An 18,603-nucleotide genomic window follows, 5' to 3' on the forward strand; every position below is an offset into this window, starting at 1 on the left:
CTCATAGCAGGATGATTGTACTTTATGCTGTGCAGGCTGGAAAGGCACCATGTGTTGGATCTGCTGAGGGATGGATGGCATCCAGCAGGGACGTGAGACATTTCAGAGGCTGATGGCAAAGCCCGGGGTGTTGGCAAGGCTTTGGAAGCTCAATGGAGCCAGGGACTCTCAAACTGGAAAATACTGAGGAAGGATTGGGTAGTTTTGCAAGAGATTTATATGAAGAGGCATGCAGAATTATTTACAAAGTGGAAAAAAATCCCCATAGCCATGCAAGAATGAAACCTTAATTTACACGGGTCCTTGTATGTGGTTTCTTCAGTTAAGAAAGCATCGATTTTAATCCAGTTGTATAAATATCCTTTTATTTTACTGGATGGCCCCATGTCAGCCTATGTGTGACTGCCATATCACTACACGTGGCTAAGCCTGGGCAGCCACACTTTGGTTTTGCACTGCAGTGAACTACAAAGCCACGTGCAATGCCGGGCATTAGTTACAGTGGTGACTGCTAGTTCAGGAAAGGTGTTAAAGTGCTTTGCTTGAGTAAGTCTCCAACAATCCCACCCCATGCTATCTCTATACACCAAAGGAGTGTTTTCACTCAGTGTGTTCCAGCAGCTCATGTTTCCACTGCCTACAAAGAGCATTTCTCTGAAGCTGTGCAGTGCGACAGAATAGAGCTGGGTCTCTCTCCAATGACAATCCACTGTTGAATGTAACAGCATTTTGTTTCCTTGGAGCGTTTCCTGTTCCTGAAGTTGAATGGAAAAAGGTAATTCTTGGGTCAGGTGTGGAAAAACATTCATTTGCAGGCTGAAATTCAGCAAACCCCCCCCCCCCCCCCACTGCAGGCAGTAACAGATAGCACTCTTAACTGTGATTTGGCTACCCTTTCACGGTACGAGTACTGTTGTTTGTTGTTAATGTAGCTGTTTCTTGGTTTAAGAGTATGAAATCATGTATTATGGTGGCAACGGTTTGGAAAAAGGAGAGGTCTTAGAGTGTGTCTGTAATGCCAGATTTTTCTCCTCTGCAGAAGATAAGTAAAGTACTACAGGCACCTACTCAGCAGGAGTTCATAAGCCACTCTGAATTTAGTCCAGCCTTTCTTACACTGTTCCTATGGACAGGACAGGCTTTCTAGGCTGAAACACACGTTAGTAATACAACATCCCCTAAGATATGCTGCAAAAGCAGGGCCTGTACAAGAAAATCAGAGGCCCACCATAACATGGAAAACACACTACAGAGAGTTTTCATGAGCGTTTATACAACATTATAATAAAAAGATTGTAAAAAACTAAGGATTGCAGAATAACCTAGGCAGAGGGGTCCAGGGCTTTTCCTGTAAATAAATCGGTTTGTATTTGAAAAAGTTTTAAATGTATCGAGAAAACTTGGGCATACTCACATCTTGCCCATCTTCCCTTGCCTCTGCAGCAGTACCTCAGGTCATTCCATGCATCCTGTGACAGCAGAAGTGAGCTCATCCTATTTTGTGTCATATTTTAAACATTTTTAGTTGTCTGCAATTTATAGGATTCAAACATTTTAGCATCTGAAAGATGATTTGGGATTTTAACCTCTAGTATTTATTGCCAAACACCTCACTTGGTTATGCAATAATCCATTTCCTTTTCCTGCGTTACTTGCAGTCATCAAGCGCCTTCAAATTAGGACACACTGCACAAGAATCAGTTAAAAACCAGAATGTTATTCTTAAAGCACTTTAAATCTTCCATTTCTTTCTGTAACAGTGCCCCAACCCCTTTCACTTTCTGTTCTTCCCTCTCCAAACACAAAAGGCTGATTTAGTCATCTCAGATGCATATCATAAAGTTTTTATTTCATATATATACATTCTTAACAAAGCATCAAAGCCAAATGCTTCTGTTTCCCCACATTTCAGTGAGCCCCAAGTACAAATGAACTGTTAGAGGATCACACTAAGGCCCAAACCCACTCAAACAGATATGCATATTAGAGGGCTTTAAAAGTACAAAATTATTTTAATTACACTACACGCTCCCCCTGTTTGGAAGTATCCATCACACCTATTTACACGTTGCCCATGTAACACCTATGCAGCAAGATGCAAATTAGAGCATTCAAACATTTCTATTAAGTTCAGTTCCTCCCAAGACACTAAACAAGGTTACAAGACCCTTTTCTTGTGCTTCGAGTTGCACCAAGCCGTAGAGAACTGGATAAGGAGAATAAACCACGTCGATTACCCAAAGACTAAATATGAAGTATTACTTCCCAAGTTACAAAAATACACAACTTCTGATGAAATCTGCTAGTTAATATACATTTACTCCAGGATATGAATACAAATACCTTTTATTAAAAAAAGAAAAAGCTAATAATACAATAAGTATGTCCGAGAGCTAGAGCTGTGTTAAAACCACTACCGTGTCCTGCAGGCATCCTTTAGGAACTATACAAATTGGTATTTCTAAAAGGTAAGATCACTATTCTCCAGCATCAAAGTTATTATTAAGTGAGTTAAGTAAGTAAGTTGTGTGTCACGGTTTGTTAATTCAAGTTGAGCCATTTAAACCACACACAAAAAAAAAGACCAGAAACATTATGATCCAGTAGCTTCAAAAACAGAACAGCTGCTTCCTCCAGGTAGTTTTGATGCAAATCAGACCAAACGGTGTATATAAGTCCCTGATATTTACAGTCAAAATACAGTATCACTCTACAATCTTCTTATAAAACAGTAGGTAAGGAGTTGATGTAGATGACGATGTCGGAGAAAGGGAATTCAGAAAGTCCTTTTCTTCTGTAACCTTCACTTCAGAGTCATCAAAAAGCAACCACTTCCCTTCATACTCTTTCAGGCTCTGCAGCACGTACAGGGCTTTGTTCTCTAGTCCACTGCAATTAACACCATGTTGTTCGCCGTGTTCTGTGCTGCACTCTGCACCTCCGTTACTACTGCTAGACTCGGGATTTCTGTTCTCAGTAACTACACTGAGGAACTTCTCTGGGTTAGCTGGCTTGTTGTAGAGGTCACAGTCAGACTTGCTCTTCTGCCCCCCTAGAAGTCCAACAGCTTCCATGTTCTTTTTGTTCAGAACTTTACCCGGCTGCGCATTTCCATTGACTCTAAAGGAGACTTCGCCATCGTCGTAGTCTTCAGCAACAGTTCTCGCCTCCTCCTCGTTCAGTGGTTCTGGTTTAATCATTTCATACATTTGGTCAGTGATGAAATTTCCCTTATCCAGCTCCAGGCTATTAAGATCTGTGATTTTGACAGAAGCTGTATAGTGTCCACTGCTAATTGTAATGCCACTGTGCATTACCACAGCAAATAATCCATAGGTGTCATTGGTTGGCTTTGTGCTCCATTCCTCTAGTGAGAGTTTGAGGGGTGTCAACAAGGGAGTGTTTATCTTGGATAGTCCACCATAGCAATCAAACCTTCAGAAGAAAGATAAAGTTAAGACCTGTTGCCACAACAGCTTGCAGTAAGTGCAATATATGGGCCACTTAAAGCAGTACCTATATTCTTCTACTAAAAAGACTAGGAGACGTTGCTCACTTTTCAACTTGCTTATCATGAGCATCTGTCCCTGTTCAGAAAAGACATTTTTACAAGAATCTATAATGTTAAATTATAGCCTAGTATCTGTATTTTAAATACTTAAGGAGATTCCCTTTCTCTGAAGTATCAAGTTTAGCAATGCTAAAGAGTTATCCTGATTGTTCAGTTATCACTGAACACTTGCACTGACACCATCCTGCTTGCCAGATTTAAAACAAGTCAAACCAAAACACTCTTCAACATCCAAGGTTGAAGTAAGCAGGGTTGTTTCCCCTCCCAAGCCTCTGAAAGAGTCATTCACTAATAAAGGAATGCAAATCTATTTTATTTTCAAGTAGCTTTAATGTCACTTAGAAAGAACTGAGTAAGCTATTTTTCTCAGCCTTAGTGCCAGTGGTAATGCAATCGTTACCCAAGGATAAGTAAGTTGTAACACTTCCTTATTACTACAGAGTCTTTGTTAACTGTCCTGTGTTATTCAGTTTTTAGACAATTACATAGCTGATTTATTTTGGAAAATAAACTAAATTCAATAAATTACTTGTCATTTTGTTCACAGTGCTGCACAAATCTACAATGAGAAAAGTGCAGTTCTTCTCATTACAATAAGGATCTTCTAAAGAGTTTGAAAAGTGTTGGGACTTTCACCTTATTGTGTATTAGACTTCCTGAAGGATCCTACATGATTTACATCTTGCATCAGCCAGATATTGCATCAGTTAATTAACCTCTTTATTTAACAATACGTTGTGATATCCTAATAGATTTCAGGGCTGATTCAGTCTTACTCAACTGTTAGGGTGTTGTAGGGAAAAGTATAGGGGAATAGAGACAAAGCCTGTAAAACGTAGGTTCCAAAGAGCTACCTACTATTATTCAACTTGCATTTTATTGTGAGAAAGAATAACTATCTTTAATCCAAGGAAATTGCAGATATGGTGTGACAGTATGAGCATAACTGCAATGACAACCTACTACTTTTGCTTCCCTGGGTTTAGTTTTGACCCTGCTGTGCTTCTAAACAGTCTGCTGATGTTCACAGCCATAAACACTTAATACATTTACACACACACAGATGTTCTCAGTCACTCAAATCTAGCTACCTGAAACCTCATTTTAGACCTAATGAGAAATAATACATCTTCTGAAAATCCCTATTTGTAGTAACCAGAAATAGAGATACTCAGAAGAAACAGAGAAACTGCTTGCTGATACTCTAGATCAGAAATCCAGTTCCACTCAAGCACACTGTGACAATCATATTGACAGAAAACATTAAAAAACAGGCTCTACCTTCTGAATGAGATCCAGCATCAGAAAGATTTGGAGAGGAGGAAATAAGAGAGGAAATCTTTTCCTATTAGCTTTTTGTTCTTCTGAATCATAAGAATCTGAAGACAGAAAAATTGCATGCCAAGTACTCTGCCTCCTCTGACTGATGCACAGTTCATACACAACAAACTTGACTTTTGCAACTGCATCTTTTGAGACCATAAATTAGTAGAACTTTACCCACTGTACTGAATTAATACCTCAAGTTATTATACACCTTTAAAGACTTAAGCTGTTTTTACTGCAACACTTTTAACACACATGGATGTGAAATACTCCAAATAAAGGATTTACAGTGGCACAGGCACTGCTGCCACTCATTAGGAAATGTGACTGTAACAAAACCTTTCTTTAAATAAATAAAACATCACCTGCTCTTTCCTGATACCATTTCACAAGACAACAATCTGATCTTCTTGCAGCTGGTAAATTTATATAGTGGAAACACTTAATTAGATATTACCAGTTACACATTTCTTTGTTACCAGTTACACGTTCCTTAATAGCTTTGCAGTCTGAGTACACGTGGCCTAGCACATTTTTCACCACACACACATTTGCCAAAGAGAATTACTCATCCCCAGGCAAGTCGATTTTCACACTGGCTGCTTTATTAAGTAAACCAAACACTTTGCAAGCCAGCATCTAGAAAGGATAAAGCAGATCTCTACTATCTATCTGCAAATACTTACATTACTGTTCTCCTCCATTGCTCTTTATTTATTTAAAACTCAGTCATCGGAAAACTCAGTAGAGCACAACTGAGAAGCAGACAAGATTGCAGAATTTTTACGGAGAGAAGGTGCATGAAGATTCTTAGTTTAAAAGTCTTAGTTTAAGGAAAACAGTCTGCTATTACTTTCAGGATAAACCATTGGCATCTCATCTATGAAAAGAGTAGTAAGTTTTACAATAAATATTTTAAGTTTACTTAAGTCAATTTGGGGAAGCTCAATCAAAGCTCATTGTTTAACAACCACTGTAAGAGTAACTGGATACTATGGAGTAAGCAAGTGTTCTGTTTTATCGGCCACGGCTCTTTCCCACTTGATTTCCAGCTGGGCTTTATTACTCCAAATCAAGATGTTTACAAGTGACCTGGTTTTGTCCAAGATAAAAATTCCAAGCCAAAAACTGGGAAAGAGGAAAGAATCTTCTAAGCAGCTTCTGCTTCGTCACTGACTCCAGTTCTACATCTCATTTTTCCACTCTTACTTCCTTAATCTCTGGCTGCTAGCACTTGGCAGAAAACATATGACATGATTCAGAGGACACACGAGGAACAGCACAAGAGACTGGATTCAACCTGAACGGGATATAGGTCTAAGTATTTTGGAGCAAGGACCTGAACACTGCGAGGACAGAAGAAGAGGTAAGTGATTCAGGAGATGGCTAGTTAACCTGCAAGCTGCAGGTACTCCCTTGTAGAAACAAAAAGTAGCAAATATAGGAGCAAAGTGAAGATGATATTCAGGTTCCCTTCACGTGGACATCGGGGTTGTATTTTTGCATAGCCTGTAATCGCAGCAGGACACCATCTCGCATCAAGGGCTCCTCAACCATAGCAATATGATTTTTTAAGTGTGCAACTTCTCTGCCTCATTGTGACAGTCAAATATTATGTAAAGCAATGGAAAGACAATGCAGACATTGCAGAGACAGAGGAAGTTTCCTTTCTACATTGTCAGAAACCTAGATACTCCTAAAAACGAATACTGAACCCAGACTTTATATATAAATAAAAACTAGACAGAAATCTAGTTTTAACAATCTGGGCAAACTACCTGTAAAAGTATCTTAATCTATTGTTGACACTAGTTATATTACAAGTCTTATTTATACTGACCACAGTTAGTAGCACTTGCTTATAAAGCATCCTCTGATGAATCATCTGTCAACCTATACTTGGTATTTCTACACTGCCAAAGGTCCTGTACACCTCAGTACTGGAGAAATACAGTTCTAAAATACTGGGGAAACAAACTGAATTCCATGGAATACTTCATGCATCAGACTTCCTGCTGGCTAGGTGGCTCTGAAGGTCTAAAGTCAACCAACAGGGAAATGCAAAACTCAGGGAACCTGGTGGATAAAAGGCAAACTTGTGCCTAAATAACTTACAAGCAGCTCAGTGCGAAGGCTCAGAACTAGATTAGCCATCAGGGTTATAAACAGAGGCTGCTCTCTGAAGCAGAAGGCAGACAGCGGGATGCTGAAACCAACCCCAGTTTAACTTTGCTGGTTGCAGCAGAAGATATTCCAGATAGCAAAAGTTATGTCTACTCAACGCCAGAAGCTGCAAACACAGGCTGAGTCTGCGAATGTTACTGAAATTGTACAGTCACTCTCAAAAACACAATTAATGGGTTAAGAATTTGCTAAAGGACCTGGGGGAATATTGTAGATAGAAGAAGTTTCTCCTGATGAAGCCTTTTCATTAATGGAAAATCAGTGAAGAAATAGAGTTTACTGCAAAATGCTGTGCATAAATTGTCATGGCATTGTTTCATTTGTGTACAGTACTGTAGGGACAAGGGTTTTCTTATCTTTTTCCTCTCCCTTCCAAAGATAATTCCTAAATTCCTAAGTATGAAAAAACCCCCAATAATAAAAATACAAAGAACACTCAAAGAATAATCTCTTTAAAATAAATAAGGATTTCTACAGGATATAACATTGAACTAATTGCTCAGTAGTTGAATATTAATGGAATTACTGTATTTTTAAAGGAATTGGTCAATTTTTTTTGTAATGTGTGTTAGCTCTAAAATGTTTCTCTCTTGATATTTTTCCCCTGGATTTTAGTACTCGCACTCGGAGACCACAGACTACTAGCTACAACCACAAAATTCAGATTTGTTCTCATTCCTTGTGCTGCTCAAGTACTTAAACCTGCTTCTAAGCTCACACACAGGTGATACTAAAAGTTTTCAGAAACATCAGGTTGTCAGGCTGTTAAGAATACAGATAAAAGTTTTCCTGGAGGTAATTTCTACCAGCACTTGTAACAACAGAAAACCTTTATGAAATGAGAGGCTGTGTCCCACTGACTTTAGTTCATTTCAATCTAGGAATCTGCTTTTGGAAAAGTTACAAGACATTTTCACCTCTTTTGGTAAGATTTCCCTTCCAACAGCACACTGTTTCACAATATAGGCAATCTGCATACTCACTCTAAGCCACTAGCAGCAAAGCACTTCAAATGAATTGTTATAACTTCAGGCATTTTATCGAATAAGAGGCTGCGTTCTGCTTCTGTGTAATGATGGCAGTTTTCACAGAAGTATTTATCCTCTCCCACAATCCTTTCCACTGATGCAAACTGTGAAATTGCCCACTTAAGAGTCTTCATTTCTGTTTTTGGCTCTGGAGAAACTATAGAAGAGAATCGTTACATTTGCAGACATGCTATTATTTACATTTCCAATGCATCCCACCAGAACAACAACAAAACAAAGTATGTCAAGCTAAGACATGCTCAAAGCCTGCTATCGACACCCTAAAGAACAGTCAATACGTATGAAACAGAAGATGTTCCAGATCTCTGAATCATTTCAGGAAGCAATGAAAATATCAATAGATGTTATTACTTAAAATCAATGGTTTTCCCAAAGCTTGTCTTCAGATTACACATGCTAATTCTGTTGCCCTATCTGTAAAACTGGGTGCATGTATCTGAGACCAGAATTTCACTCATTAGGGAGAAACCTCCAAAATAAGCAGAAAATTCCCTCTCCCTTCTACATTTTGCCTCCCCCAAAAGCTTTACACTTGCTGGTGACAAGATCACCTCTGCTGCAGGGAACATTTCACACCCCAACAGCACCACACACCTTACTCTGCAGTTCTTCAGCAAAAGGAGGAGGGCAAAAAATAGTAAAAGCTGTTCCAAATTAAGTTGATGGGAACTAAAATTAATTTCCTTAAAATTCTGAATGTCAAAAGTGCATTGTTGTCATGCTTGATTTTGAAAGTAACTATAAAAATATGTACAGATCACTAATAGTTGTGAAAGATGCCAGAGGACAAACATTTACAAACATAGAAAACCACCCACTATTAAGGTGAAAACAGCCTAAAGTACTGAAAAAAGTACTTTTTATAGTGAATTAACAAAAAAACTCAACTGGATTCTCATTTCTTTTGAGAAAAAACCCCAGATATTTCTTATGAAATGAAGAAAAAGCAGAATTTCTTATCCATGAAGAAAGGGAATACCAAAATAAAATAAAACACCCATTTATAAGCAGGAAAACATGTTCGTAAGTGAAGGACTGTCAGCAATCCGTGTTCTTTGTTAACGTCTGAAACAATTTTAATGCTATCGAGGTCTGTCTACATTATCAGCACTGTGTTTCCAAAGTCTAAAGTTAATCAGGACACGAGATAAGAGAACGGCCTCTAATTTTAAGCAGCACAAACAGGAGCAGTGCTTCCTGATAACCATGGCACTATCCTTCCTCGGAGTCTGGCTGAAGCAGAAACACGTATCACAACCCCTGTTGGTAATTACTTACTTTCAGAACTCTCTTCAGTTTTAGAAAGTTCATCTTCTTGCACTGGAACACTGATGTCCTGAAAATCTTCTCTCCTTTCAGTAAAGCACTCACACTCCAGGCATCTTGTTCTCAGAACCAACTGGCCCTGGAATAGCTTCTCCACTAGTTCAAAAACAGCCAGCTCTGTACCTAGAGAAAGTATATACCACATCACTTACTAAGGTGCATTTTATTCAAAAGGTATTTCAGAACCTGGGTATCACTCTTGGCAAATCAAGTGTTACAGATGTGGCCTTTCAGGGATTAATCACACGCAATTTTCACAATATCATTTAAGTAAACAAGGATCCTCTTTCTCTTGGCCCCCCAACTTTAATTTCTGTTTTAAGATTAGTTTCTTGTTTTATACTTGAAGTGTCATGGTGTCACACTCTGGAAAACCTGTTTGTCATCAATGAACTCTCTAGTATGGACTGTCAGCCTGCCCGAGGAACACCACACTGTGGTTTTGCCTGGTTTCTGTTTATTCTCAGGCCTCTCCTCCAATACTTTCTAAACTTCCTGGCCAGTTTTGGGCACATCTGCTGAAGAAATGCAGATCTCAAAAGATTCTGTATTCCTTCAAATTTATAAAAACTTGGCAGGTGGATCAGAAAGTTCCAAATTATTAAGTACTGAATTCATACCAAGGCCCTTCCCTCAAAAGTATCTTGTTTCATGGACATGAACGAAATCCATACCTGCCTGCTAGTTAGCATATATAATATATGCACTGTCTTTCCCAGTTGGAAGGTTGGAAATATAGGACTAAAAAGTAGGGAGGGAAGGAGAGGATATTGTCTGTAAAGACTTGGGAAGCAAAGTCATAGCCAGTGCGGTTTGAGTCTGTTTGCTCCTGACAGTAACATTCCTTTACACCTTCAATCCACTTGCTATTTCTATGGATGACAATACTACAAATTGGTAATATTCTGCCTTTTGTTTTTATCTATATTGTACAACAATTACATAATGTTAGAGAAATACCTCTCAATATCTAAGCTAAACAGGTCAAGTTACAAAAAAATAAATTACAAACATGTATAAAAATAAATTCTCTTTCATAAAAATCTTTTTCAATTCCTGAGAATGTGATTTTGTATTTGGAGAGCTCTGATGGCTACAGTCTGAAGGCTGACTTCTCTCACACATAGTAACTTCTTAATTTTAATAATCTTAAGCCCATACACTTGGTCACCAACCTTCCTTTTTTGGTTCTTTTTCAGTTCCTTTTTCATTATGGCTTTCCACAGGAGATGCAGGTTCATGATACTCTTCTTTAATACTGTTGCCATTTTCACACTTTACACACGACTCTTCCAGCTCACAGTCATCATTTTCTTTCCCTGGGTCTTTGGATCCCAAGTTTGTAGTTAGTTTTCCTAGACTATAAAATTTAGACAGAATACTAGGCTGCTTGTATGGAGATTTTAACCAGTTTAATCTGAGCCGGGACTTCTTCTGTGTTGGCTTTGCACTCTCATTTTCACTGGAACACTTGGCGATGGCATCGGTGTGATTTTCTAACTTCTCTCCTGTCGCTTTCCTCTTTGACCTGGTTTGTCTTTGATTCTCTTCTGCTGCAATTTGCTCTTTTGATACTTTGGATTTTTTCTTTGCATTGCCACCCTCTGCATCACTTTTTCTTTTCCCGTTGCCTTTGAGTAGCTTGTCCTCAGCTGTCTCTCCAACGTGGCTACTTGGTGTGTTCTCCTCCTCCTCAGCAGGGCTGCCAGTTCCATTGTTCTCAGTATTTTGGTTAAGTTTTTCCTCTGGTTTAGCTGTAGGCTCTTCCACGGGCAGTTTGTTCAATTCTTCTTTCTTCAGTAGCTGACATGTTTCTTGAATGTTACCCAGGATACACTGCAGAACTTCCTGGGCATCATGCTGCAAATAGCCTTCATACATAGGATTGAGCTCTCTAGTAAAAGTAATGGGTAAAAGTAATGAAGACTAGTTAGACTCTGCTAACTGGCTAATGTGATTTGAAATTTAAATTAGGGAGTTTAAATATAAAAGTGGGAGAGGATCCTCTCCCAGCCTAGAGATAAGTCTTCTCTGTTGCAGACAGATGTGGGAAGGTAACTACAGCCCTTATGCATTTAAACACATTCAACTGCAACCAGCATCAGCCCTTCTCAGGTCAATGAGAATATTTAGACGCTTACAGCTTAGCTAGATTTAAATTCTATTCTTCTCCTATGAAGATAGGCTGAGAGAGTTGGTCTTATCCAGGCTGGAGAAGACAAAGCTCCAGGGAGACCTTAGAGCAGCCCCCAGTGCCTAAAGGGGCCGACAAGAAAGGGGCTTTTTACAAGGGCATTTAGTGACAGGACGAGGGGGAATGGCTTTGAACTGACAGAGGGGAAACTGAGATGAGCTCTTAGGCAGAAGCTCTTCCCTGTGAGGGTGCTGAGGCGCTGCCACAGGGTGCCCAGAGAAGCTGTGGCTGCCCCATCCCTGGCAGTGTTCAAGGCCAGGTTGGACACAGGGGCTTGGAGCAAGCTGCTCTAGTGGAAGGTGTCCCTGCCAGTGGCAGGGGTTGGAACTGGATGAGCTTTAAGGTCCCTTCCAACCCAAACCAGTCTGGGATTCCAAGAAAATTAAAATTTACTTTCAAGTTTATGATAATATGGAGTATATAAGAATAAACACAAAAAAACCCTCACTTCTTATAACCATACTCTAAATTTAAGCCCATCTACCTTCCACGAGTCTCTAATGCTGCATTGTACAATGACCTCAAAACTTCAGGTGAAAGTCTGACAATGTGTTTAATATAATCTGTACCTGAGGGTATTCAGTAGCCTTCGTGGCTGAGTAGCAAGTTCATCTGTGTATTTTTCTGGATTTAAGAGAAAGCTGGCTTGAAGCTGTTCAACTGAAAGGATCAGTGAATGCAAACTGCAGATTAGTTCGTAACTTGCCAGTGGATCTTCTTTACAATTTCCCTGTAATAACAACATAAGAAGAATAAAGATACTTGCAACTTTGTCTGCAACAACAAATTAAACTTTTTTCTTTCCTGCCCTCACTTAGTTTAGCAGATATTTGACAGTTTGAGTATTTTTCTGCTGTGGGAAGCAGGTGAGTTTCAGACAATATATTGCTCTTTTGCCAGTAGAGCCAGACCAGCCATTATTTTAAAAACCCAAACTTTCTTTGACCAAACCCTAATTTCCATCCACTCAAAGCACTGTATCATAATTATCTTAATGTCAGAAGCATGGTGAGATACCAGAGCTTAACAGAACTTCTTGGTAAACTCAAGACTTGTGCTTACAAGTTTACAGACACTGAAATTTGAATACAAGACACTCAAGTTTGAATGCAAGTTTAAAACAATTACATAATGGTATGCATCACTGTAGAAAACAAAACTGCAAAACTTCTGTTTGTAAGATTTTTTGAGTTAAATTGAGTTAAATTTTCATTACACTCCCAGCCTGCAGCCTCACTTCCAAAAGTACAAGTAAAGGAATGTGTAGTGAGGTATGTTACCTTTTCTGCTTTTTGCTCTCCTTCATCCTTCAAAGATTCTTTCTTCTTTGAAATAATATTATATAAATGTTTTACTCCAGTTTTAAAGCCAGGACAAAAGTATAATACCTGAAGGCAACAAGAGAATAATTGATAAAGTAAGAAGTTACTCCACATACATATCCACGCTTACGATCAAACTCGCGCTGCATCTCCCAGGGCTGCACAGTACGCAAAGAACATGGAATCATGGAATAATTTGTGTTGGAAAGGACCTTAAAGCTCATCCAGTTCCGACTCCCTGCCACAGGCAGTGACACCATCCACTAGAGCAGCTTGCTCAAAGATGCAGATTATTCATAGCAGGGAGGTGCCCAGTGTAAAAATTACCCAATCACAGCAATCTACAGTATCATGTTTTTCCCCACTGTAATTAGATTCCCTTCATAATACATGCAGACATCTATGCAATATCAAACTCCAAATCTCATCCACTTGTGCTTAACCAAAAGAAAATCACCCTTTTGAGGCCTGTTAAACAACATTGTCTTACCTGAAGTACACTGTTAAGGTAGCAAGTGTTACCCAGATTGTTCAAGCCCACAAAAGGCAACATGTTGTCTTTCTTCTCACAGCTAACAAGCGAGGGAGGCTGCGCTGCAGGAACAACCTGATCGCTATTAAACACAAAAAAGAGTGCATAAAAGGTAGTTTTTGACAATGACTCCTCCTGGTGTGCATGCACAAACTCTCTCCTGGCCATCCACCACCTCAGAGCTAGCTTATAGAATTCATTACTAATATACACACATCATAATCATCTCAGTGTTTCTGAGAGTGTCTATATGGCTACTGTGGGCACTCAAACACAGGCTTTCTCTTCAGCAACCTACACAAAACCAGACAGGTTTACAGGCAAAGCAGCAGGCAAATCTGCCTTTAGTTCTAATAGGTATTTGTCAAGAACTACCAGGAGACCCATTTAAGGAACAAAAAAAGTTCTCTACTTTTCTATCTTCTTTCTTCATTGTTAAGGCAGCACTAAGAAAAACGTGCCTACCACATACTTTCTATTACTGTCTCCTGCTCCAGGTTCACATCACTTCATATCTGTATGCAAACTAAAAGGATTAAAAACAGGGAAAAGAGGAAGGGGGGAACCCATAAACCTGGCACATTATACACAGGGATTAATGCATTGTACAGACCAACAAAATCAAAGTTTAAAGTCTCTGAAACATTTGTAATCCACCACGATCAAACAATTTTTCCCACTAAAACTTCCCCACTAGCTGCAGTGAAATGAGTTGACAGATTCATTCTGGGCTCAAAATACCCTAATGAATGGCAGTAACCTGTGTGAGCAATTGTTTCACTTGTAGTAGAAATAAACCTTAAAATCCAGTATTTTATTATTAAAACTCATTTTGCAAAACCTCACGTTTTAGTATGCTTTAAATAATTCAGCATCAGAATAGTTGCATTATAGTAACTTTCAATAAGGTAACTTCTTTAAGTTACCAAAAAGTTTATGCCAACTAAACATCCACAGTGTGGCAAACTCACTTTCCTAAAGTAGAGACATTTGTTACAGTGAATAGCAAGTTCAGTCTGATTAACTTGGCTTGAGGATTTATTTCCTGCATCTCAGAGCACATACTTATCCAAGGATATAACACTTAAATGACTGGATGGCGCAGCGTTGTTTATCCACCGCATCAGACTCGCTGAGCTATCAGACTACTTTCACAATAGACCCAGAAACGCTTATTGAGAGCAAAGCTCTTACATACATCTCGGAGCCTCTGAATTCCGAGCTCTTTTGTTCATTTTCCTGCGACTGCGTAAAATCCAGTGCTCTTTTCGTGTCCTTCTTTTGGAAGAGTTTCAGCGAAAGCCGGTTCTTTTTCGACGGGCTCCCTCTCGCAGTGCTGTCACTCGGCAACACCCCGGGCATCTTTCCTGGCGCGGAGGGGAGCGCGGGAAGCGGCCAGCGCGGCCGGGAAGCTGCAATGGGCGCTCACACCTGAGGCAAACACACACACAAGAGTCGCCATTTACTTTCCGTGCGGAAATCACCAACCGGCGCTGGAGCAGAGCGCGGCCACGGAGCACCCCCCGACAGGCACCCCCCTCCTCAGCAGCACCGCCTGCACCTCCCTCCGGCCCGGCCGGCCCGCCCGCCCTCACGGTCCCGCCCGCCCGGGAGGGAGGGAGGGAGGCCGCTCGCCCGCCGGCGAGGACGGCACAGCAGGCCCGGGCCCCGCGGGGCGGCCAGCGGGGCCGCCTCTCCTCACCGCTACATGCCGGCGCGGTGCGGGCCGCCGCCGGGGCCCGCCGGTTGCCATGGAGACCGCGGGGCGCCCCGGCGCCGCTCTCCCCACCACGGGAAACTTGGCGCGTTTTCCGCGCCGCCAGGACCCGCGCCCTCACCCCTCCTCGCGCTCAGGCGCTCGCGGCCGCCCGGCTCAAACGCCGGAGCGGAAGCCACCGCCGGCGCCAGCCAGAATAGAAGAGCCATGGCGACGGGCAGGTGTGTGTCAAACACCGGCTTGCGGCGAGTCGAGAGGCACCTCTGCACTGGCACGGAGGAGCCCCGTCTCCGTCGCTGCAGTCAGGCAACGCGGAGGGCAGCCCATGGGGTCCTGCGTAGGCGCGCGAGAGCGCTGGTAACGGCCCGACCTAAAGAGCTCGGGCTCGTAGTGGGAGGGTGGGGGGGGATGGGAAGGCGGCTGGGACGAACCATTGCGCCGAGATACCCCTCTTCTCCCCCCTCCTGCAGCGGCGGTGGATTGGTCCGGCTGTAGCCCCGCCCCGTCCCCTCCTCCGCCAATCAGAGCGAGAGGCGCTCGGCGCACGGCAGCGCCGTTGGAGCCCGCTGAGGTAACGGCGAGGGCGGGCGGTGTCAGAGCGCTCCGGGGCGGCAGGAGGCAGGAGCAGCCGCGTTCTGTAAATACGTGACATAACTGCTCCATGGGCTTCCCGCGCTTTTCTACAGTCGTAACTCACGCTTTACATTCCCAGCTCCCAGGACATCCGCGCTAAGCAGCTTTAGCAGCACAGCTACGAAGAGCGCAATAAATCACAGACTTTACGGAGGCTGTTAAGGCTGAAAAATATCCTAGTGTAGGGATCAGTACGCTTACAGAAGAGGGTATGTGGGAAAATAATATAGATTACTCCATTCTGCTCTTTAAACTACACAGAAGGTTCACTGACAGCCTTTATGTATAAACAATGTCCAGTGATTCTGAGGATGATTGGGAGTAAATACACCTCATGCCTGTCCCGTGTACGGGGTAGCCACAGGTTCATCACACTGTTTACAAAGGCCCCCTTCTACAGCAAAGCTAAGACTTTTATTTCTTTTTCCAGACTAATACTATGTTTTGAGTAAAAACATCTGGGACAGTCAAACTAATGAGAGGTTGTAAAATACATCTTGGAAATGTATTAAAGTAAATTTCAGGCTCCCGAGACCTTCACAAGGAGGTGCTTTCTATGCTTAACCTAAAGAGAGGTGCACTTCCATTTTCTTTAAATAAAAAGAACTAAGTATTTTAAACCTATTGTCACCGAGCATCTGCAGCACACACAATTGCTCTGTGATGAAAGACCTCAATCATCTGTTCGTGGCTTCACTTGCTGTGAGTTATGAGCTCTTGTCTTTACGTATGCAATGGCTTCCATATTCCACAAACACATCTGGCTCCGAAGATCACTCTGTATTTACTCCATATAGAATCATATATAAGGCGTTACATTTTTCACAGCTCTTCTTTTGCAGGGCTTGGACAGTGTGAGATGGGAGAAGCACGATGGAGGTGTGCTTACACAACACGGATCTGCTCCTTAAAGTCTGTATATTGTGATGCTATGTAATGTAATATTGCCTCAAAAGGTCAGAAATCTGTTAAAGATTTATCCTTTGTCTTGAGGAATAAGGAGCTCCATGTGTCAGTCACACTTCTTCAGCACTGGTGTTAATAATTGTATTAAAAGGAAAGCCTGTTAAGCTAGAACACAGTTTTATTGCAATTACATCTGTGACTCCACTGCAAAACTTCTGTAAAGGTTTTCTAGGTTACTGAGTAAGGCATTTTATAGGATTAGTTTCATAACTGACTTCAAGCCGTGCCCAGACTGAGGCCTTAGCATCCTTTCACCTTGGACAGAGGTACCCTGTATTTGAGTACTCAATGCAGAGGTGAAAGACTGGTAGAATCCAGACTGGTTTGGGTTGGAAGGACCTTAAAGCTCCTCCAGTTCCAATCCCTGCCACAGGCAGGGACACCTTCCACTGGAGCAGCTTGCTCCAAGCCCCTGTGTCCAACCTGGCCTTGAACACTGCCAGGGATGGGGCAGCCACAGCTTCTCTGGGCACCCTGTGCCAGCGCTTCAGCACCCTCACGCCTAAGAACTCATCTCATTCTCCCTTCTGGCAGGTTAAAGCCATTCCCCCTTGTCCAAGGACCCCAGGACAAGCTCTTGCTGCCATCCCCAGGCATGACACTGGGCTCTCTGCTAAATACCAAAGCAAACCATGAGATCACACATGATTGCCATGCTATTTTTGAAAAGGTGTTAGTCCTGAGTGTTGTGATTTAAGCCCGGAGGCAACTCCTCTTCTTCCCCCCTGCTCCTGGAGGGATAGGAAGGAGAATCGAAAGAATGTAACTCCCACAGGTTGAGATAAGAACAGTCCAGTAACTAAGTTATAACACAGACTACTGCTGCTACCACCAGTAATAATAATAATGATAAGGGAAATAACAAGGGGGGAGAATATGAAACTAAAAGGGGAAAAGGAAAAGGAAAACAATAAACACAAGTGATGCACAATGCAATTGCTTACCACCTGCTGACCGACACCCAGCCTGACCCAAGCAGTAATCTGGGCCTTCCAGGTAACTCCCCCCCCAGTTTCTATACTGGGGGGGTACCACAGCATGACATGCTGTGGTATGGAATACCCCTTTGGCTAGTTTGGGTCAGGGGTCCTGACTCTGCTTCCTTCCAGCTTCCTGTGCCCCTCCTCACTGGCAGGGCATGAGACTGAAAAAGTCCTTGACTGGAGTAAGCATTACTTTGCAGCAACTAAAAACATTGATGTGATATCAGCGTTGTTCTCAGGCTAAAGCTGAAAACACAGCACTGCACCAGCTACCAAGAAGGAGCAAAATAACTGTTAGAGCTGAACCCAGGACACTGATAATGTCCTATCCACATCCATGGGTATTTTACTCCCCTCTCTTCAGGCAGTTCCCTCATGACTTGTGTATGCTTTTTTATTTTTGTGTTTCCTGTACAGCAGTGTATAACTTTGCAATTTGATATGTTAGTGCAAGAAAAAAATGGGAAGCCAGGTGCTTCTTCCAAGTATTTAAAGCTATTTTATTCTGAAAAGTTCTTTGCAACCTTTTGGGATGTTTTTCACATTGCTCCATGAATTAATTATTACTGCAGATCGATATCCTTAAATACACATATGAATTATGGCAGAAATTATATATACTCCTTCAGTCGTATACATGCTAACTACACATATTTTGCTTTCTCTTGAAGGGTAAAATATCCTCGTATGCCTGCACAATTGCAGGCCCATCACCCAAGGAGCCAAGGTTCAGATTCTTGAGGTATATATTGATCTGAAGATTTATTTCCTTGGCTAGTGGGATTTACAGAGCCCTGAAG

At 41.7% G+C, this 18,603-nt stretch overlaps 1 protein-coding gene across 4 annotated transcripts; it reads right to left on the bottom strand.

Moving 5' to 3' along the window:
• Positions 1–1,905: 1,905 nt before the first annotated feature.
• USP1 (ubiquitin specific peptidase 1) lies at positions 1,906–15,724 on the bottom strand. 4 transcript variants are annotated; one of them, XM_080623728.1, is made up of 9 exons: positions 15,653–15,724; positions 14,703–14,935; positions 13,463–13,586; positions 12,931–13,038; positions 12,220–12,380; positions 10,632–11,350; positions 9,409–9,579; positions 8,065–8,266; positions 1,906–3,435 (listed from the first exon to the last, which is right to left on the bottom strand). In XM_080623728.1, the coding sequence occupies exons 2-9, from the start codon at positions 14,864–14,866 to the stop codon at positions 2,706–2,708; spliced, it is 2,379 nt and encodes a 792-aa protein (XP_080479854.1). In that variant the 5' UTR covers positions 14,867–14,935; positions 15,653–15,724; the 3' UTR covers positions 1,906–2,705. The 4 variants fall into 4 exon arrangements, with proteins under 4 accessions (XP_080479854.1, XP_080479855.1, XP_080479853.1 ...); XM_080623729.1 differs by lacking the exon at positions 15,653–15,724 and adding an exon at positions 15,343–15,449; XM_080623727.1 differs by lacking the exon at positions 15,653–15,724 and adding an exon at positions 15,207–15,333.
• Between the last annotated feature and the right edge of the window lie 2,879 nt (positions 15,725–18,603).

Source organism: Psittacula echo (genome assembly GCF_963264785.1).
Source record: "Psittacula echo genome assembly, chromosome: 7".
NCBI classification, from domain to species: Eukaryota; Metazoa; Chordata; class Aves; order Psittaciformes; family Psittacidae; genus Psittacula; species Psittacula echo.

What these genes read in the sequence shown, in the direction of transcription:
- USP1 (XM_080623728.1), bottom strand. Translation starts at nt 14,866, where the DNA reads ATGCCCGGGGTGTTGCCGAGTGACAGCACTGCGAGAGGGAGCCCGTCG. An exon ending in AGGCTACTGAATACCCTCAG is followed by an intron (nt 11,351 to 12,219) that starts GTACAGATTATA and finishes TACTTTTACTAG; the next exon opens with AGAGCTCAATCCTATGTATG. An exon ending in AACTGAAGAGAGTTCTGAAA is followed by an intron (nt 8,267 to 9,408) that starts GTAAGTAATTAC and finishes TCTCTTCTATAG; the next exon opens with TTTCTCCAGAGCCAAAAACA.